The sequence below is a fragment of the Panthera tigris genome, chromosome A1 (assembly GCF_018350195.1).
Source record: "Panthera tigris isolate Pti1 chromosome A1, P.tigris_Pti1_mat1.1, whole genome shotgun sequence".
Lineage (NCBI taxonomy): Eukaryota > Metazoa > Chordata > Mammalia > Carnivora > Felidae > Panthera > Panthera tigris.
In genome coordinates this window covers 49,527,724-49,550,509 of record NC_056660.1, presented here as the reverse complement: position 1 = coordinate 49,550,509, position 22,786 = coordinate 49,527,724, and the positions used below count along the sequence as shown (strand labels likewise).

Here is a 22,786-nt window from a genome sequence, read left to right as displayed (position 1 = left end):
AGCCACCAGGCAAAAACAACACTGCGCATAACATACAAACGACCTTCTAAAAGTTGCGTCACTAGGAGAAAACATTGTTTTATTTTGTCAAATGTTAAAATGGTATTTGTTCTAAGGACTAAAGTATGGAGAAAACGCACATATGGTTTTGGCAAAAACTGAACATCCAATCAGATTGTGAATCATGAATACTTATTTTCATATACAATTAAAGGAAAAACTTTTAGGATATTTCTTCTAGGGAGAAACATAGATTTCATTAAATCTAAACTTCTGTGAAATTAAACAAAATTTTTTTTAACGTTGATTCATTTTTGAGAGATGGAGACAAAGCGTGAGCTGGAGTGAGACAGAGAGAAAGGGAGACACAGAATCTGAAGAAGGCTCCAGGTCTGAGCTGTCAGTGCAGAGCCTGGTGCGGGGCTCAAACCAACAAACCATGAGATCATGACCTGAGGTGACGTCAATGCTTAACCAACTGAGCCACTCAGGTGACCCTAAACTTCTGTGAAATTTAAGGATATCTAAAAAAAGAGGGGTAGAGTCTTAACATCAAATCAAATAAAAAAGCCACACTAGGGAGATACTACTCTCTTTTACAAATAGAACTTCTTTGCATAATAAAGTTTCCACAGGGCACCTGGGTAGTTCCTTGGTTAAGCATCCAACTCTTGGGTTTGGCTCAGGTCATGAACTCAGGATTTGTGAGATCGAGCCCCGCATCAGGCTCTGTGCTGACCACACGGAGCCTGCTTGGGATTCTTGCTCTCCCTCTCTCTCTGCCCTCTCTCTCTCTCTCAAAATAAATAAATAAACTTAAAAAAAGAAGGGTTCTTGGGGCGCCTGGGTGGCTCAGTCGGTTAAGCGGCCGACTTCAGCTCAGGTCATGATCTCGTGGTCTGTGAGTTCGAGCCCCGCGTCGGGCTCTGTGCTGACAGCTCAGAGTCTGGAGCCTGTTTCAGATTCTGTGTCTCCCTCTCTCTGACCCTCCCCCGTTCATGCTCTGTCTCTCTCTGTCTCAAAAATAAATAAATGTTTAAAAAAAAAAAAATGCTTTAAAAAAAAAAAAAAGAAGGGTTCTTCAATTACACATGTGAAATTCAAACAGGCAACACTCACTTCTGGTCACTGGCTCTATTTAAGAATCATATAACATGATAATCTTCCAGATGGCCTCTGTGCACAAGGAACTAAAGGCAGTCAAGGGACCATTTTAACTGCCTGCAAGCAGACCATTCCTCTAATCCTACGCAGAATTATACCTCTACTCCCCCAAGTCTTCCCTCAGGCCATGGCATAAATCTGATTATGTGCTTTTTAGCACATCAGAGGTTTGCTCTTTTGGTTAAGATTAAAACCGGGACAGAAAACACCTAGTCATTTGCTACCTCCTGTGGTAGACCACATTGGCTAAAGCCTGCAACCCCTCTCCCTCAGCTCATCCCTGTACTGTCGTCTACTTCTTTTTCTTCTCTTCTCCAAAACATCCTGCCCACTCCCTCCGAGAGAGCTGAGTTACATAACAGATTCTAGAAAGCTGTCTCTGTTCTGCAACTTTGTCACCAGTGAATGTGACCTGACTTTAAATATAACACCAGGAAAACTGTACATAAAGTTCAATGTAACATCTAGCTTGGTTATAAACAGTTTTAATAAGAGCTAGAACTTGGTGTTCTTAGTCTCCAGAAACTAGTTCTAAATGCCAAACCTTATTTTCCCCTTTACCAGAAAGCCCTTCAGTAGAGGTGGAAAATTGAGAGACATGTTTCAACTTCCTATTTCCAAAGATGTTTTTTCTAAATGCACTAGAGACACTGACCTCAAACAGCATATCAATACATTGAGAGTGAACTTGCTAACCTATGGTCAGTCAGTCGCACATACATATTTCTATTATCTTTCTGTTGACTACATTTTCTAAATATCTACCCCCACATTAGTGAAATTTTCCTATTGATAAATTTTTAGAAGACAAAAATATTATATATTTCCTTACAAATTAAAGGACAATGACTTTTGTTTTATCTGCTATTTGGCACATTTTTATTTGCCTAGTTTGTTCTAGATGCAAACTCTGGCAACAAACATTTGAATGCTTACTAAAGACAGAGCACTGTGCTAAGGAGACAGTGAAGATATCAAGTACAAGGACATTCTCTCATTGCCAACATCTGGCACTTAGCAAGGTACCTGGTATTGTGAAGGTGCTTTAAAAATGTCTGCAAAAACCCACTAACTTTTAATACAGATATTTTTCTGTGGTTGAAAACCTCTCTGTTCTTTACAAAGATAAATTTAGAAAAAATTTACCTTTAGTTTCACTCAAATGTGAGAAATGGTTTTTGGCTTTTCCCAAAAAGGACACCTGCCCTCTGTTAGGTTTTCTGTTGCCAGACAAATCAAACCTTGATGTTGGTTCCCAATTGTCAAATGTTGATCAAGAGAATAAACTCTCTATCAGATATATTACTTTGGGCAGGTTATCCTAAATAAATTTCTAACTAATATTTTTCATTAATTACCTCCATCTAAATTCATAAGCTATAATATCTTTAAAAGAAAAACCACACTGAGAAGTTAGTGAGCACATTTCCTTGGGTAAAGTGATAAGCATATGTAATTTAAAATTTTAAAGCTTAGGGATGCCTGGGTGGCTCAGCTGGTGTTAGGCATCTGACTTCGGCTCAGGTCATGATTTCACAGTTTGTGGGTTCGAGCCCCATGTCAGGCTTTGTGATGACAGCTCGGAGCCTGGAGCCTGCTTCAAATTCTGTGTGGGATACATGGTGGGATCCCTCAGGGTGGGATATACGGTCTCTCTCTCTCTCTCTGCCCCACCCCTGCATGCACTCTGTCTCTGTCTCCAAAAATGAATAAACGTCAAACAAAATAAATTTAACTTTAAAAGCATGCAATATACACAGTATGGTCACCTTAATATTTTCAAAGACTGGTAGTAAAATAAATCTCAGTTTAATTTCTAGAATTCCTATGGTAGTAACTTTGAATATGGCTGAGTTAGAATACAACACAAATAGTTAACAATAAATGCAAAGATGGGAAAGTGTAAGAGCAACAAATCAGTATCAATACACCTGATAATTATAATTTTATGATGATAGGACCTTCTTATTTAGCCTTATTGTTATGCACAAAGGATCTCTGAAGTGAGTCAAGAAAAGCTTGAGCGGTTTGACAGCAGATTTCCCTTATTTTAAGCAGCCTTGACAGTTATAGCACTAACAGATAGATATCGCTGGGTGATGAGACATGTCCCAGAGCAAGGGCGCTCTGAGCTCCTGTCCTGGTTCTTGCGTTTACCATTAAGTAACATCTCTAAAGTCCTCTCCACCCCTTCATGTAAATGACAGTGATTCGCTCTTCTCTTGTGGGAGGGACTTGGGTTCGCTCCAATATTCGCCATCATGAAAATGCTTCCCATGCAGGTCTGTGTGCAATACCTTCGCCTGTGCTCCTTACCGTTTCTTATGTTCTGTTTCTAAAAATAAACTCATCAACGCTTTTGATACATGTCTGGAAAGGAATTTGACAATGTGAATCAATTTACTTTTGCACCAGAAGGCAGTGCTCGTGTGCTCACCTCACGGCGGGATCGGCGGGATACAGCAGCACCTTCCTCTGCGCTGAGTTCAGCTCCCTTCTACATGATCTTCCACAGAGCTTCATCCTTCACAACCACACTCTTAAGGCATGCACAACATTTCCCCAACTTTATCTATCACATTATAGATATTTAAGTTGTTTTTGATATTTTCCACTATGAAGAAGCTTTATACGTATTTTCCCCATCTTGCAGTCTTTTTCTTTATGATTCCCAAAAGCAAGGATTATTGAGAAAAGTCTTATAATTTGTATGGTAAGTAAATACATGTTCATATTAATTTAAAAACTAGCACATAATTACTTTGATAGATATTGCCACATTGCTTTTTAGAACTGAACCAGCTTATATTGGGCATTTTGAGTATATACCATTTCACCATAATATGCCAACATTTTGTAAGATTTCAAATTATTTACTGGCTTCGATTAGAAAATAGTATCTTGTGGGGCACCTGGGTGGCTCAGTCAGTTAAGCATCAGACTTCAGCTCAGGTCATGATCTCATGGTTTGGGAGTTCAAGCCCTGTGTCAGGCTCTGCACTGACAGTGAGGAACCTGCATGGGATGCTTTCTCTCTCCCTCTCTGCCCTTCCCCAACCTGTGCTTTCTCTCTCTCTCAAAATAAATGAATAATCTTTAAAACACACACACACACACACACACACACACACACACACACACACACATAGTATCTTCTTTTAGCACAATTATTTACTAATGAAGGCAGAGATTTTACTGTTTATTTCCAGTAGTATTTCTTCATTTGTAAAGTATTTAGTCACATCCTTTGCTTATTTGTCTATTAAGGTTTTCAAATGTATATCTCACCAATTTATTTGATTAATGATTAAGTCATTTTGCTTCATACATTTTTCTCAGAATGTTATTTGTCAGAATAACTATTTACATCTAGTTTTAAATCTATTTTTTGTTCTTATTTCCTCATTCCTTCAAAGGTTAGAATTTTAAACTGCCTCCAAAGATTTTAACTCTAAAATTTTATTTTTTCACCTTTTTATTATCTTAATCTAGGATATTTGGTGGGTTAATAAATTCATTCTTAACCAATTATTTATCCCAATACAATGAATTGAGTGATTCATCTGTTCTCCATGTTTTCATATCTCCTTTATCACAAATATCTATGGGTAAGAATGTATTTTGCATCCTGCCCCTATATTAATATGTACATTTATATATTTTTTTAACGTTTATTCATTTTTGAGAGACAAAGAGAGATGGAGTGAGCAGGAGAGGGGCAGAGAGAGAGGGAGACACAGAATCTGAAGCAGGCTCCAGGCTCTGCGCTGACAGGCTGACAGCAATGAGCCTGATGTGGGGCTTGAACCCACGAACTGTGAGACCATGACCTGAGCCAAAGTTGGACACTTACCCGACTGAGCCACCCAGGCGCCCCAGTATGTACATTTATAAAGCAACCCATAATTTTTAATTACTTTGCACGTTTGTCACATGTTCCTATGTTGGGACAACCTCATTTCGCAGAAACTTTTACTTTTAGAATTTTTTCTATTCTCACCTGTTTATTCTTCCATGTGAATGTTAAAATAATACTCATTAAGAAATGCCTGACTAGGGCCGTTGGGTGGCTCAGTTGGTTGAGCATCAGACTTCGGCTCAGGTCATAATCTCACAGTTTGTAAGTTTGAGCTCTGTGTAGGGCTCCCTGCTGTCAGCATAGAGCCCACTTTGGATCCTTTGTTCCCCCTCTCTCTGCCCCTCCCCTACTCACACTCTCTCTCAAAGATAAACTTTAAAAAATTAAAAAAAAAAATCCTGGCTAGATTTAATATGAGTATTGACTAAAATTATAAATTAACTGACATCTATTACCCTATGTAGAAATATAATTATCATTTCATTTCTTAAATCTTAGAGTTTACCATTACATTTTCAACATCCAAGATGAAAGTCTCACACATTTCTCTACAGTAAACAGTGTTCTAAACTTTGTCACTATTGCTTTTGTCACCTTAGATCTCACCTAATTTTCTGATGATTGTCAGTATATAAAAATTTTAGAGATTCTCTCATATAAGGAAATTGTTCTACTTTTAATTAATGTGACACCATTATATATTTGTTCTTTTTACAATATCCATTATTTAATTTAGTTCTCAATACACTGACTAGGATTATTGTACTTTGTATATTTCATGGCCAACACACTGTTTTCCATGTGCCTACCTATGTAACTTTATTACAATAAAACTGACTTCAGGAATAACTTCTTACTGATCAACTTTAATAAAATTGCTTACATCTCATACATCTAAGCATACATACTACTTCCTTTTATTTTTAGTAAACCATCATTCTCATTTCTTTCCAGAGGTCTTACCACTGAAATGCCGTATGTTCTGCTCTCAGTAATTATATTTATGGTGGAAAAATCCTGTAGATGATGCATGCTGGTTCATGAAACAGGACTGAAGCTTTCTAACTTCAAGTTTGAGGCCACAATACAAAAAACCCTCTGCAAAATTTGCAGTGAGTCCGTATAATATGACTACTATAACAGAAGTGAATTTTTTAAAATTTTTTAATGTTTTTTTTGAGAGAGAGACAGAGAGACAGAGAGACAGAGCGTGAGTGGGGCAGGAGCAGAGAGAGAGGGAGACACAGAATCTAAAGCAGGCTCCAGGCTCCGAGCTATCAGCACAGAACCCAAGGCGGGGCTTGAACCCACAAACCACGAAATCATGACCCGAGCCGAAGTCAAACGCTCAACCAACTGCACCACCCAGGCGCCCCAGAAGTGCATTTTTAAATTGATGTTTAATAAGCTAGGCTTTAACTTAACAAACTATTTTCTTAAAATAATGTTTTGTTATATATAGATAACGAATTACAAAAAAAATGGATTGTGAATCTTAAAAAGAGAACACATTGGCAATCATTAATTACTGCCATGAAGATAAAGCAGTTTAAAATTTTTCAATTGTCTTTATGAACTTGAACATTTGCATCTTTACCTACTGCTAGCTTATCAAACAATATAGAAACTTCAAAAAAGTGAAGTGAAGAAAAATCGCTTTATTACTTAAATTATAAATGGCTATAATATGGATGAGAATCAATGGATAGTGTTGGCATGCTAGAGAGCTCTATGGAAGCAAGTGTCCTCTTCAGAAAATTCAAAACCAGAAATAACTCTAAGAAAAAGTCTTTATTATTAAAGAAGGGCCTCTGGGCTTCACATGGAACACTGCATAGAAGCCCAAAGGCCCACTGATGTCACTGTCATTCAATGTGTTAGGGTCTCCAACCCTAACAAAAGACAGTGCTCTCTTGTGTGAATGAGAAGTGACAAAGTTCTTTACCTTGCCCTATGTCTTAGAACAATCAACTGAGTATCCCATAGAAAATTAATAGGATTTTTTTTTAATGAACCTTCTCCTTCTATTGAATGCATCTTTAACAAAACATCATGTTACTTTTAGGTAGACAGTGTAGTGGTCACATGACAGACATAAATAGAAACAAGATGTCTCAAACCAAACGGGTGAACATCTTGATTCACTCTTTCCAAACTGCAAGCCATGGAAAGAAGGCCTGGTAACAATGTGAGAAGAGTTTTCTCAATCATTTGAGCCAAGTTCAAAGAGATATAAACTTCTGGGGCATGCCTGATTTGAGATAGAGCAAAGACTGGCAATGTTCCAGGGATGGGAAATAAAACTGACTAACCAGAGACACACCCAATAAAATTATCTTCAAATGATCTTACTTCATGAAGAGAATAAAGAATGTTTTCATTTCAGTATTTCCAAGATTGCTATCATAAGATGAGTAACTGTGAAATTACTAACTCATATCACTAGCTATATATGCCTCTACCAAATATGTTTAGAGAAGAGAAATAATTCTGCTAGAACCACAGAGCAAGAGAGGCTATGGATATTTATGTAGGTGGCAAATCTCATATTTTTAAAAATATATAGTAAGGTAGTCCTCATGAACACTAATAAACACTGAACTTAGGGGACTAATTATTCCCCTAATGAATACTATCAATAAATAACAAAGAGTTGAAGCCACTTTACAGACTCTTGTCAATCCTTTTACTAATTGGAAAAATTCCCAAATTAGATTTTGTTTCCATCTCACTGTTTAGTAAAGCCAAGAGAGATTACATGTCTAGGGTATACAGTAAAAGAATTACTACAACAGGCTTTAACCAGGACAGTATTCTTTAGCCCTCAGCTCAATTAGATCTCACAGTCAGTAAACACTAAATGATACTAAAATGATTAACAGGCGATACTAACTTCAATAGTCAATCAGATTTAGGGGCACATTATCCTCATTACTCAGGTGTCTATCTCGTCTGAAGCCTCAGCACAGAGTTTATGCCCAATTTAGACGATCTGAAATGTCAGAACACTGCCAGTTGGGTGGAAGCTATAAATAAGCTCACTTCCTCTAACTCTTGACTTTGATATTTCAGAATCCAGCCCAAAAAGGATAACTGCAACTAATGAATAAAAGACTGCTGAAATTAGATGAAGTAATAACAAAACTCTAATGACAATAATGAACTAGGATGCCTGGAGATTTTTAATAGGCAACAAGCAGATCCTGTATTTCACATGAATCCATTTTTCTGGCAGTGAACCAAGCAGAAGTCAGCCTTCTTCTGTAAGAAAATGAATTAGAATTTTAAAATATCCTAATCATATTTCAGCTAACACTTGAAATCTCTTATGGGTAAAATATTCTCAAAGCTTACTATATTTACCATTAATTTAAGAGTCAGGACTTCTAATACTAGACTCTGAACAGCGGATTTTGCTTTCCTCATAGGCATTATAACTCAGGTGGAGGTGATCAAACAGTGATCCCTGCTTAATCATTTCACAGACCAACCAGATAGGCTTTTCTTATTTATGGATTTATACAGAATATAGTTACCTAGGCTTCCCCCCCCCACACAAGGATTACACCTTTTAGATTAAATGCTTCATTGACCAGTGGCTGTAAGCAATGTGACTCACAATTAAGAGAAAGATTTTTTTTAACACAAACATGCAATACTTTGATGTCCCTCAATAAACTACAATTGCTGATTACCACAGCTTAATATTTACTTAACGCTACTTTTGGAAAACATTCATTTGAAGAATACTGGGCACCAAACACATTGATTAGACTTCTCTGGTAATGCACAAAACCCCCAACTGGTGTTATTCCAGCTAGGAAACAATCTGAGAGTGACTTTTGGAAGTTGTGAATTAAAGTGACTTTTTTAAAGCCAATAGATCTCTAAACATGCATCCAAATGTTTGCTGTGTTTAATCTAATAATACCGCTTGTGGTCCAAACAGTTTTTCATCAACTCTGCATATCCTCAGTGGTAACAATATGCTCATCCTCTCAGATTGGGTATAGTTTTTAGAAATCACCTCAAATCATTCAGGGACCAGTTGGTGCATAAATTGCATTTTAAATTAAAAACTCTAAGAGTCTCTCAAGCATGTTTAATGACCTTGTTATGCAGGCAATGCCCCAAAAGGAGGAACCCTAAAAAGGATTTAAGTAATAGCTCATCACTGGTAGTATAAACCTACAAAGTGACTTCTTTGAAAAGATCACCAGAGCGCCTGGGTGGCTTAGTCGGTTGAGCGTCCAACTTCAGCTCAGGCTATGGTCTCATGGTTCATGAGTTCTAGCCCCACACTGGGGTCTGTGCTGACAGCTTGGAGCCTGGAGCCTGCTTTGAATCCTGTGTCTCCCTCTCTCCCTGCCCCTCCCCTGCTCACTCTCGCTCTCTCTCTCTCTCTCAAAAATAAATAAACATTAAAAAAAAATTTTTTTTAAGATCATTTGTTTGGGCTAAATGCTCTCAAATCTCTACAAACCATTCAGTACTTCATAGGCACACTTCCTACCTAATGCTTATCCTGACTTGTGGAGCTTACAACGGACAAAGTTATTTCACTGCAAACCTCTAGATAGTCCATACTCCTAGCTAGGGTAGCTTTAAGATCACATACATCTAACCATCATTTCCCCCCTCCATTTTCTGAATGAGTTAGAACACATTTAAATTTTACAGTTTTCAAATTAATATAATTTCCTAACATTGGCCAATTAGAGTGACCACATGGTTTACAAGAATTAGTTTAAACATTATTTGGCAATGGCACTTCTAAATGTGACATCAGAAGAGGACAACTAACACCCCCTTAAACTTTATTTGGCCCTTCTTCATATGCCTGTTCTGCTGTGTATCAGGTAGAACCACATGAAATTGACATTTCTATAAGTCACAAATGCTTGAATATCAATAACTTCAGCTGGTTCAACTTAACAACATTGCTCTAAGACAAAAAAAAAAAGTGTGAACGTCTATCAAAAGAGCTGATGAGATATAGGCTGTTATATACATGGCCATCTTCCTAGCAAGAACTTATATTTACGCAAAGTTTGATAGTTTATAAAAACCTTAATATATATATTATGGAACTTTGCAACTCTGTGAGTTAGGCAGATCAGATATGCTGATTTCCACTTCATGGATGAGAAAATAAGGCTCAGATGTTAAATCAATTGCTCAAATGTCCAAAAGTAATGGGGCAAGAAATCAAACCTAAGCCCTTTGACTCTTGATATTTGCTGCAGACAACCTTCCTTTAAAAGGATAATCTAAGTCATCTAAATACAAGTACATATACTCCCAGTGTTTGCTTTGGGACAGATTCCGTAAATACCGACGTGGTAAGTGTCTAGATTGGAGTACTTAAGCCCTTTCAAAAACGTGGGTGCATACTCAAGTACATTCTTATAATTTATTTGCTCACTTCTACAACCTGCAACCTCACCCAAGACTTCATCTTTACATCCCACAGTCCTACCTCTCCCTTACCCACAAAGGTCACATACCTGGCTAACTGCACTCTGATCCACAGAAGGACAAAGCAGTATACCAAACATATGATGTAGGCCTCATACCATCAATCACGCCAGAAGCCTAGTTTACTTATGATAACCAAAATCTGGGACACGATTTTCAACAATATATTAACTAAATGTGAATGGCCCATGCATAACTCAACATGATTGCAGTAATGTAATGACTCCACTTAAAGCTTAAAAGAAAAATTTGCTACTGCTTATATTTGTTCTACAAGCATCACTCTTTATTGATGAAAAAAAGAAAAAACTTATATTAACTTCTAAGCCAGGCAATTCCATATGTTAGAATACTCAGAGTAAGGGAGAGCTGGTGCAATGTAATACAGCTTCCTCCTCAACCACCCACCCCTACTGGCCCATCAAGAAATAACAGAATCTTGTTTACTAATTTAAAATAATATATATTTCACCAATGCTATCTTTAGATGCAGAGACTGATAATCCCTTCCTGCTGTCTGGTACTGTAGGGGTATCAATTTGCAGAGATCAAATCTCACTTGTTACCACGAAAACAGATCTGTGACTAAGGTGGCTATGATGACAACTCACAACACACACATACACACTTTTGCTTTTGAAGAATGTTTTCAGTGCTTTAAATACTTACTCACACAACAGAACACCATTCTCTAGAGAAGCTCGAAAATCCTTTGTCTCAAAATTCTTCTCTGTTACTGCCTGAAAGACAGATTTAGGTATTAATGTTCTCTCAATCGGGGTTAATACACAAGTCAAATTCAGCACAAGATTAATTAATATGCATCTAATGTTATACTTGAAAGAAGTGCGTATATCACCAAAAGTCGTTCCATTTAGGAAATTACATGTAGTTTTAAGTTACAAAGAGAGAGATTAACCATTTTAGCATGAGCAAATATAAAAAGAAAAAAAAACCATAATGAGAGTTTTCTGTAATGTAACTATCTAATGGCTGATCACCAAAAGTTAGAAGCTAAATTTCCAGTATGTTTTCTGTAAAAATCCTATGGGCAACCTAGTTTACCAAGAATAAATAAAAATAGATTAAGATATAAACTTGAAATACCAACTATAGATGCATATCACTAATTTCAGTCCCATCCTTAAATTCCTCAAGTTTCATGGCAAAGCAAAACTGCAGAGGGCATGACTCTCCTGAAACAGATTTACGAAATGGTCCTGACTTGCATCATGAGCTCTTTACTGAAACATCGTAGGGAGAAGGCTATTAAATCCCAACACAGAGAGACAAAAGAAAGACATGGAAGATGGTACATATTTTAAACAGACAATTCCTCCCTTAAGGCTATAACATATGAACAGGCCACCTACAGTCACCACAACCAATGTTCCTTAGCGAAACCACCTGGAAAAATGTCTACAGATCTGGTCTCTTGAGGGTAGAGTAGTTGGGAGGAAAGTGGATCTTACAGAGGATATAGTAGCAGAGAAAATGGAGGCCACGGTGGGAAAAAGCTGGTCCAAGAACAACTCCCAAAACTGGCTCCCTAGCTAACGGTGCAGGAAGAGTACGCTACAATGGCAGTGATGCCAGCAGCCCTAGAGGTGCACCCGTCACCTGAAAGCAAGGGCCCTCACTCCACCTGCCACTGCAGGGGAAAATGCCATCTTGGAAATCTGACTCGGGAAGTCCCTAACCTTAAACCCTAAGTGAGCTATAAGGCTCCTGCTGTCCTTACCGCTGCTAGGTTTTCAGCCCACCTAGAGTCCCTGTATGCCTTCCGCATCTTTTCCATAATGCCCAACATTGCTATAGCTAGACATATTATCCGTTAAATGCAAAACAAGTTGTTTTTAGAATAAAAGTTAGTTTCTCATAAGCTGGTTCTATAAATATGGATGGGAGCCTGGGCCAGGAGGTAATACGCTCAAACACGAGAAGTAGATCCTTTCCTATACACAGCATTAATCTACAGAAGGCTACATTGCTGCATGAATTAAACATGTGCTGAGTGTCTCTGTTACAGACACTCACCTGGATACTGGGTCGAGATCTAAAGAAAAAAAATGCAAGAAGCTCTTCCCTTAAAGACCTCACAGTCACATAAGTAAACACAAAGTATAAAAATGCAATAAAACATATCTAAACAGATTGATACATTCCTTTGGGGGGAAAACCTTAAGTGGCCCACAGATTATCCCAGGTACCCCATGCAGCACAAACTCTCTTGAATTTCCCCCAAATAGATCCAAGACAAACTCAAGATAAGCATTGATCCCAACCAGGAAAAACACAGTAACATCTCATTTATCTGAAAACTCCTCTCCAAAGCCAAAAAGGCATAAAAAAGTCCCAAGAACATCCAAAACGGATGTCAAAGTCTATTCTGTCTAGTCATAGGACAGCCCCTCAGAGCCACCAATACTTGATTATCCACCATTGACACAATCTGGTGATTGAGGTTCCCAAATTAACCCAGATTAGAAGCAGTAAGTTACAAGAAAGAAAGGTTGTTCGTACTGACACATGCATAGCAGTGAAGACAGTCAACAGTCCTGGATGGGGCCAATCAAGAGGGCATGGCAGCAAATGATGGAATGGAAAGAGAAAGGGCTCATGTCAGACAAAAGTATGTTCATATCCCACTTTCATTACCTAAGAGCTGTGTGACCTTAAGCAAGTTAAATAACCTTTCTGAACCCGTCTACTCATCTCAAACAAGGAAAATAGCACCTGCTTATTAGCTTATAATGGCCAAGAGGCTGTGCAATCAAATACTTGAGGGTAGCTAACAGCCATGAAGCTTAACCTCTTTACAGGCACTGACCTGCAAGTTAGCACTGTGACAACACACTCTGATAATTAACCCTCAAAGGAATATCTCTGCACCATACAGAAAGCTTAGTAACATTCAGAATATTAAGTAGAAATAATAAAATATACAGACATATTCAGAAAACCCAACTATCCAGAATGGTTTATTTCCCCACAAAGACTATAGAAAGCAAAATTCATGGTATGTAGATTTCAGACCACACCCATCCATGTCAAAATATTAGTGTATTCTTGTATATATATGTGTATATCTATAATATTTTCAAAATCTAAATATTGATAATATAAAACCAGACTCCATTTATACTGTATTTATAAAGAAAACAGATATATAAAAGATAAACAAAGATTTTTAAATAAGAGTCCATAAATTAAGGACATGGGAATCTGGCATTCTCTGTACATTACTGAAGGTATTATAAAACCATACCACCATTCTAGAAGGCAACTTGGGATATGTATTTGAAGTCTTAAATATGCATACTCTGAGGCACACCAAGTGCAGATCCAGGAATTTATACTACAACAGCAGGACAACACAAAGACATGACAGGATTGTTTCACAGCATTATGTGTAACAGCAACAATTATAAACATCCTAAATGCCCAATAAGAAATTTGTTAAATTAGGATACAACCACAAAACAGAAAACTACATGAAATTTAAACTCATGTCATGAAAGTAGATTACTTGTAAAGAATACTTAATGTAGGGGCGCCTGGGCAGCTCAGTTGGTTAAGCTTCCAACTCTTGATTTCAGCTCAGGTCATGATCCCAGGGTCGTGGGATCAAGCCCCACATCAGGCTCTGCACTGAGCATGGAGCCTTCTTAAGATTCATTCTCTCTCTCTGTGTCTCTCCTTCCTTCCCTCCCTCCAACCCCTGCCCCACTCACATGCGTTGTCTCTAAAATTAAAAAAAATTTAATTTAATTTAAAAAAGAATACTTAATGTATTAATTACAACTTCCTAGAAAATTACAGAACCATCCACATGCAACCAAAAACCTACAGCATTTTGTAAGTACTCAGCAAGAAAGTATTCCAACTGCATCATACACTAAATGTTCAAAACTAAAAAAATTAACTTGTCTTCCAATCTATATTTAGATTTTTTTAAATCTAAATTAGTGTATTTCACCATGTAATATGCCCTTTAAGATAATCCTCCACTCTTGTGGGTGTAATAGGTAACTCTGTAAGTTAAACATGTTCCATTAATTTTTTTATTATGTTCCTGGATAAAAGAAAACTGAGTCTTAATATACAATGATTATGTGTGCGAGAGAGACAAAGAAAGCAAATATGGTACTTGAAATGAAAAATGAAAAATTATCTTTAAGTGGTTTAAGAGATTCCCTGGATATTTTCATGAACATTACAAATTATTCATACTGTATATGCTAGCTACCCCAACCTCAGTAATTCAAAACATCTGTTTATTGTAAAGTACAAATTTTTAATTAGCAAATTATATATCCATGTAAATATAAAGTCATCTAAGACCCATCCTAGGGGACTAAAACAAAAAAGTTTTTCCTAGTGTTTTAAACCACAAAAAGCGTAAATTTATAGCAGAGATGTTTGGTCTACAGGACTACCTGGGCCACATTCTTTAAGAAACATACAATATGGTATCTACCGTTCCCAGTGAGGCCAGCTCAGGAATCCCTGACCTGCCATTTTCTACCTGTAACTCTGGACAAGCCAGATTAACTTTCTTAATGTTCTCATCTGTGCCATGGAGACACAAAGTACCCTCCCTCATAGGGTGACTGAGAATTAAATGAGATAACATGTATGAAACACTCAACCCTTGCCTCAGGAGGAGCACTGACAAACGTTAGCTAGTGTAATTAGCCATTACCATCCATCTGTAGAATGAAGACAAGAAGTTTCATCTTATCCAACAAACAAAAGTCTGTTTTGCCAGACATGACATCCTTTAATTAAAGGAAGAGACTGATTTACTACATTATAAAAATCCACTAGACTACCTTCTGTATACTGGAAAGCGTAAATATTGTAGAAACTTGTAAAGGAACTCAAATTACAGTGAAGGCAGCTTGTTAAAACAATTAAATCATACTTTAAAATATAAACCCATCCTTATTTTAAGAAAGATTCAGTGTGCAGAAATTCCAGAATTTTGAAAGAACAAACTAGAAGTTCTAATCTAACAATTACTATTGTGTTCAATAATTTTGAACCTTACTCATTAGTAAATTATTTGAGGTGTGATACATTTTATGTAATGAGGTTGTGATTCATAGGAGCTAAATAAATAAAGACTACGTGTTTCCCTCATAAGCTAACAGAAGTCAACACAAACGAGTAATAATCACTGCGTAGTTATAGTCACACCTTGCCTTCTATAAAAACTTGGGTTTTTTCTACTTTTTTGTGCCCCTTTCCATATTTCCCTAATGCAGCTAAATAAAACCATTACCTGAACTAACCTGAGAGGTACATCAGACAAAAAGGCCTGGGGTTTAACCCTGGACCCATCTCAACGGACACACTTTTGACAAGCCACTGCTCAGTCCCCTGATTGAAACAAAAACAAAAAACACTGATACTTGCCCTATCTACTTCACAGCACACAAATGATATGTAGAAATACATGAGCCCTCTAAAAAACAAACAACAACAACAAAAAAAACCCAAACAAACAAAAAGACTACACACTAGAGTCCAGGCTAGTGCCTCTTCCAGCGTGCGTCCCGTGTGCTGACTGGCCATCCTATTGGAAAGTAGCTAAGAAGAAACAGGACCAAGCAGGAAGCTCTTGGGTGAGAAGCTTCCTATGAAAGTTAATTACTCTCCAGAGCATATTAAGGGTGGAGCGACAGGCCAAAAGCAGACTCCACATAAACACCACTGCCAAACCTGTCTTACCACCCATAGCCTCCAGAGAAGCCCACGATAGGAACTTTTCAAAGGGCATATTTTGTGAAAGAAAATATCAGCTAAGTATACAGGCAATAAGTACAAGTTCACAAGTTTCAAAAAAAGCCATTTCTTTTGCTATGAAATGTATTAATTTAATAAACAAATGGGAGCTACCTTCACACCCTCTATTGTCTCCTTTATGGTTTTATTTTAATCCTACGGCTGGATGAGATTTGCCACAAAATGTGAGCAACACGCTTCTCTAACGCTCCATCATCTCTCCATTCCAATCCTGACCACATAATCCACATGACTTAAATCCCAAACATTCTGGGAACTTCTCAAAGACCACTTCATACCAGACTGGTTATCAGCAAAACACCCACTAATGCAAGTCAGCAGACACTCATCTCGTTTAAATTTTTCAATTCCTTTCAAGCAGCCATGTAAAAGATGTTTAGAATCCAAAAATGGCTCTCAAATCATATTTTTGTGTGAATCCCAGTATAAAAACATAGTGCCCATTTAAGTTGTTTTAAAAGAGGGAAAGTGATGTTTGCAACAAAAACTAGGCCATGAGCTTCTGATGGTCTCATAACTGGTTCCAAATGGAGTTACATATTAACTGGTTGGTCAACTACTAGATCATATTTAAGATACACATATGATCATCATCATGCCAATCATTTCAACCTAAGTAACGCAAAAAACAAAACAAAACAGAACAAAAACAAAACCCAAGGAACATTTACCACCAGAAGTCACTGTGGAACACAGGACACACATCATGAAACAATTCACAAAAGATGGGTCTGCCCTAATTTTTCCATTCAAGGGAATGACTGAGTGCTCGCCTTCAAATGAGAGAGCCCATATCAGGCATTGTTTCCACAGCCAGAAGCCCCAGGCCAGCGCACATCAAGGACCTGTCCTGCTTTTCGGTCAATTTCTAAAGCTGTCAAAGAATTAAAAACACCTCTCTCTCCTTTCTTCCATTAAAAATCGGGTTTTTTAATTTTTTTTAATGTTTATTTTTGAGAGAGAGAGAGACAGAGACAGCGTGAGCAGGAGAGGGGCAGAGAGAGAGAGAGTCACACACAGAATCCGAAGCAGGCTCCAGGCTCTGAGCTGTCAGCACAGAGCCTGACATGAGACTCGAACCCACGAACCACAAGATCATGACCTGAGCAGAAGTCGGACGCTCAACCGATTGAGCCACCCAGGCACCCCCATTAAAATTCATTTTTGAAGGGGGGCACCTGGGTGGCTTAGTCGGTTGAGCGTCTGACTTCAGCTCAGGTCATGAACTTATGGTTCATGAGTTGGAGCCCCGTGTCGAGCTCTGTGCTGACAGCTCAGAGCCTGGAGCCTGCTTCCAATTCTGTGTCTCCCTCTCTCTCTTCCCTTCCCCTGCCCGTGCTGTGTCTCTCTCTGTCTCAAAAATAAATAAACATAAAAAAAATTTTTTAACTCATTTTTGAAGCAACTGCTACATGATCCCGACAACTCCACAATACAGGTCCAATTTTAATATCCCATTAGTTGTCTCTATCATGGTTAATGATACAATAACTTTGACAGATCTTACTGGTCACACATGCCAAAAACTTACAAACACAAGGACTGAGGTGCACAATCAAAAGCATTAGGTAGAAACTAAACATAATTTAAATAAAACAAATGTCTACCTCCTAGCTCCTTTCCTGGAGTAAAATTATTGAAAAGGTTATTCACATTGTTAGAGAAGCCAGTTCTTCCTAAAAGGATGGGCCCTGTTCTTTTGAAACTACCCTAATACTGTGTCCCAAATAGAAAGGAACTTGGAGACAAAGAAGATGAGACTGGAACCTTAGGCTCCTTTGTATAATCAAGAGTGAGTCTCTGATTGTCCCCAGGCCTCAGTCTTCTCTGCTGTGAATCAGGTACCCGGATTATGACAGCCAACACTTACTCTGCTTACTTTGTGCACAATCTCCCTTCATTGGCGCAGTAACCCTATGTGATAGGAGCTCTTAGCCCATTTTTACGTGAGGAAACTAAGTTACAATATGGTTGCTTGGGTTGAGATCCAGGTCAGTAAGTAGCTCCCTACCTAACAGGAGTTGAGAATCAAGTCCCAATGTCTATCATTTATCACAGCATGGAGTGAACTCTACAATGTAATCAGGAACCTATGCCCTGGCCATGCCAGTCTACACCGCACAGTCTCCAGGGCAGAACTGTCTTACCCAACTTCCCATTGGTTGAAATACAGTGTACACATACTAGTCACTTATGTGAAATTTACTTATTACTCTTCCTTTGAGTATTTACACTACGAACATTTTAAGCAAAATAGAACAAGACCAAAACAAAACAAAAACAAACAGATGGTTACATTTCAAGTGTGTGGGGTAGGGGATGATGGGAGGGGGGGTGGGGAGTGTTTTGGAGGAAGAACCTGCCTCAATTCCTGATATCACTTTATTAAAGTAGCCTTCTACTGCACAAGAGCTAACCCATTCTAGTTTTGTCAATAGTTTAAGGATAAACACAAGGATCTATGAAAACATATCACTCTAGTGATACACCTTTTCAAAAGGGAATATTCCTGCACAGGAGTGCTGACTTGAAGGGGCACATGCACCCCAATGCTTATAGCAGCGCTATCAACAATAGCCAAATTATGGGAAGAGCCTAAATGTCCACCAACTGATGAATGGATTAAGAACATGTGGTGTACGTATATAATGGAATACTACTCGGCGATGAAAAAGAATGAGATCTTGCCATTTGCCATAACATAAATGGAACTGGAGGATGTTACGCTAAGCGAAATAAGTCAATCAGAGAAAGACAGATATCACATGATTTCACTCATATGTGGAATTTGAGAAACTTATCAGATGATCATAGGGGAAGGGAAAGAAAAAAACAAGATAAAAGCAGAGAGGGAGGCAAACCATTAGAGATTCTTAAGTCCAGGGAACAAACTAGAAGCTTTGATGGGGGTGGCAGAGTAGGTTGGGTGGGGAAAGTGGGCGATAGGCAGTAAGGAGGGCGCTTGTTGGGATAAGCATTAGGTGTTATATGTAAGTACTGAATCATTGGATTCTACTCCTGAAGCCAAGATTACACTGTATGTTAACTAACCTGAGAATTTAAAAAAAAAAAAAAAAAAAAACAATTTAAAGGGAATATTCCTGGACGAAATGTTAAAAATTGAGAACTTGTCACCACTATGGATTTGCTACCTGAAATTTTATCCAGACTAAACAATATGTTTTAATTTAACTTTCCATTTAAACTATTTCTTAATTTTAACAGAGATACTAAGAAAGTACCCAGTTATTCACTCAAAAATCACGTAATGACAGTTGCTGTGCACATACCTGGCACGGCGCTTGGCACTAGGAATATAAAAAGTTGAGATGAAGCAATTCTCGGAAATCCCTCTTTAAAAATCTAACCCTGTTTTGAAATGCATACCCAAAATGCTATTTTAAGCCGGGCATCTCTCTAAAATGTGATTAACCCTCTGAATTACAGCATGTTCTTGGTTAACTTATATGGTATATTCAGCAAATAATGTTGCTTTAAGCAACATAATTCTCAAGTCACTGGCCTCTCTTAAGATTTGGCATCATACTACATAATATCCTGGAGTATACTAGGACTGTTTTTGCCAATACTAATATCACTTGATAGCCAATCCAAAGCTAACTCTCAGTCTTCCAAAATAGTGGTAATCAGAATTGCACAGATCACCGAATTCTAAATGGAATCCAAAAGTCTCCGAATGGTCAAAAATCGAAACCTTTTTCCTGCCCCCATGGTTCCCTTAAGCCCTGAGTCTCAGTGGTTCACATAAGGTACACCTCCCATTTCGCCTTCTCTTGGGAAGGACCCACGGGTCCTCATAAAGCCAGGAAGGAAAAAGAGCAAAATGCAAAGCTCCCAGTTGCATTCCCATATAATTAAGAGCCAACTATCATTATAAACACTCAAAATTCTCACTCAATCATCATCAGGCCAAATGTCAACTATACTCAGATTTAGAAGTGCAAAAAAAATGAGTTTAAACATAATTTCTGCTCCAGAAGAGGCCACTTCCCTATACGATTACTAACTCTTAGGATACAGTCTCAAATAATCTTGGCTTAACCAATTATTAATAAGCCAAAAATGAAAAGCAACTGGAAAGAACTAAATAAAACCAAGGGAAGAGGAAGATTTGCTTCAGGGCTGACCATTTATGTGCCAGGTTTCATCTAGATACCAAATCCAAGAGAACCTGTCAGCAGCTAGTTAAGTTCACTGAAAACATCACACACACATGTGCTCAGGTTTTACAGCTATACTTTGTTCAGTTACCAATCACAAAAACTACTTCCAAAGGGTAAAGTATAAAGTACATTTTGTCTATAGATACAGGTTCATACTCCAATTTATGCTGTTGCAGACAATAAGGAAAATATTCCAAGGGAAAAAAAAGTCTACAAAAAGCCTAGCCTAGTATATAAATTATTAGTTTTTTCCAGATCAAGGAGTTTTCAAATAACTAGCACACAAGGCACACATAGATGTGAACATCCATTATCAGGATATTTTAAGTATAGTTCAAATGCTTAATATAATCATGGGTTGTCAAGAGTCAAGAGATGTTCTTTTTTCCAGAAGTGTCTCACATACACATTAGCAAGTCTCAACAATTATCTGCTTATCTCCCAGAGAATTACTCTGAGAGTCATCACTGTGGGAAACATTCATTTGGGGAAATAGTGTGTCTATATTACAGGTAGGAGTCACTACTTATTTTATATGAACTTCAAATTGATAGTTACATCCCCTGGCACCAATGACATGCTTTAGTCGCCTGTGTAAGTTTGGTATTAAGGAATGGAGCTGAGGTGAGCACTAACACAGGAGTTCCCTAAATGATTCTTGATGGATTCCTATTGCAAGCTAACACTTCAGTCCTTCTGACCCACTTGTCAATCTTCCTTCCACTCAGCAATGAATTTCTAGAAACAAGAGACAGTTATAATATATTCCTAAGCATATACCCAAGAGAAATAAAAACATGCCCACACAAAATCTTATATATGAATGTTCACAGCAGCATTACTTATATTAGCCAAAGAATAAAAAAAATCCAAATGTTCACCAATGGATGAATGAATAAATAGAATACAGCATAACCATTCAGCCATAAAATGGAACAAAGTACTAACACATGATACAACATGGAGAAACCCTGAAAAACACAGAGCTAAAGGAAAAGAGCCAGACACAAAAAAATTACATATTGTGTGATTCCATTTTATGTGAAATGTCCAGAATAGGCAAATCCAGAGAGACAGAAAGTAGATTAGCGGTTGCCAGAAGGTTAGGGGAAGAGAAGAATGGGGAGTGACCGTTAATGTGTATAAGGTTTCTTTTGAAGGATGACAATATTCTGAAATTAAACAGTGGTGATGGTTGCACAACTCTGTGAATACACCAAACAACAACAATGAATTTTATACTTTAAAAAGTGAATTGTATATGAATTATAGCTCAATAAATACGCTCTTTAAAAAAAAATTGTACACCTAGAAATTTGTGCATTTTACTGAAAGTTAATACAGATGACTCTTAAAAAGATGGTTCTAAAAGGCCTTAGACACTATCCATACCCTATAAACAAAAGACAATCAATATGAGTTAAGCCAATAAAGTAATTTCTGTACTCTAAATGCCCACCTCCCTTAAAAAGTTACATGTAATTTCACAGAAATAGGTCTAAGCTTCCAAAGTGGAGTTTCCTCTACCTGACACAGAAATGTTTGAGTATTAAATTATGATTTTTCCTTTTACATAATAGTATCTATCTTTTGGTTTTTAAATATGTCATCTTTGCATTGTATCTAAATAATGCCACAACCCTAAGTTTTCTTATGTGCATCTATGCCCTTTTTAGATAATTTGCTTTACTTATATGGTTTCAAAGCAGAACACACACTTAGAGTGCAACAAAGAGGGCCACAGCAAATGAGCTTATACACTTCCACATTAACTCCTGCTGTAAAGTAATTACAGTCCCAACAACAGAATGGTTAGGAAATCAGTTTTCCTCAAACAACCTGCAGGAACAAAGTTTCCCCTAGATTCTCTCCATGGCCTTAACAGATCTTAACAAAGCTTCCAGTTTATTCATGTCAAAAGTAAATATGCTTGGGCGCCTCAGTTGATTAAGTGCCCAACTCTTGGTTTCTGCTCAGGTTCTGATCTCACAGCTCCGAGATCAGGCCCTGCATCGGGCTCGGTGCTGACAGCTCGGAGCCTGCTTGGGATTCTCTCTCTCCCTCTCTCTCTGCCCATCCCTGCCCCCAAAGTAAATTTTTAAAAAGTAGATATTCTGATGGCTCCATAACGTACCTACTTATTAGTTTAAAAAGTCCTTGACTGGAGCGCCTGGGTGGTGTAGTCAGTTAAGCGTCCAACTTTGGTTGTCATGATCTCACTGCTCATGAGTTTGAGCCCCACATCAGGCTCTGAGCTCACAGCTGGGAGCCTGGAGCTTGCTTCGGATTC

General features: G+C 37.8%; 1 protein-coding gene across 9 annotated transcripts in view; it reads right to left on the bottom strand.

Moving 5' to 3' along the window:
- Positions 1-22,786, bottom strand: part of LMO7 (LIM domain 7) — a 191,946-nt gene that overhangs the window by 113,566 nt on the left and 55,594 nt on the right. For all 9 annotated transcript variants that reach the window (XM_015543653.2, XM_042978358.1, XM_042978376.1 and 6 more), the window contains one exon: positions 11,171-11,241. In XM_015543653.2, coding sequence (XP_015399139.2) covers positions 11,171-11,241 — 71 coding nt within the window. Of the gene's footprint in view, positions 1-11,170; positions 11,242-22,786 lie in introns of those variants that run through there.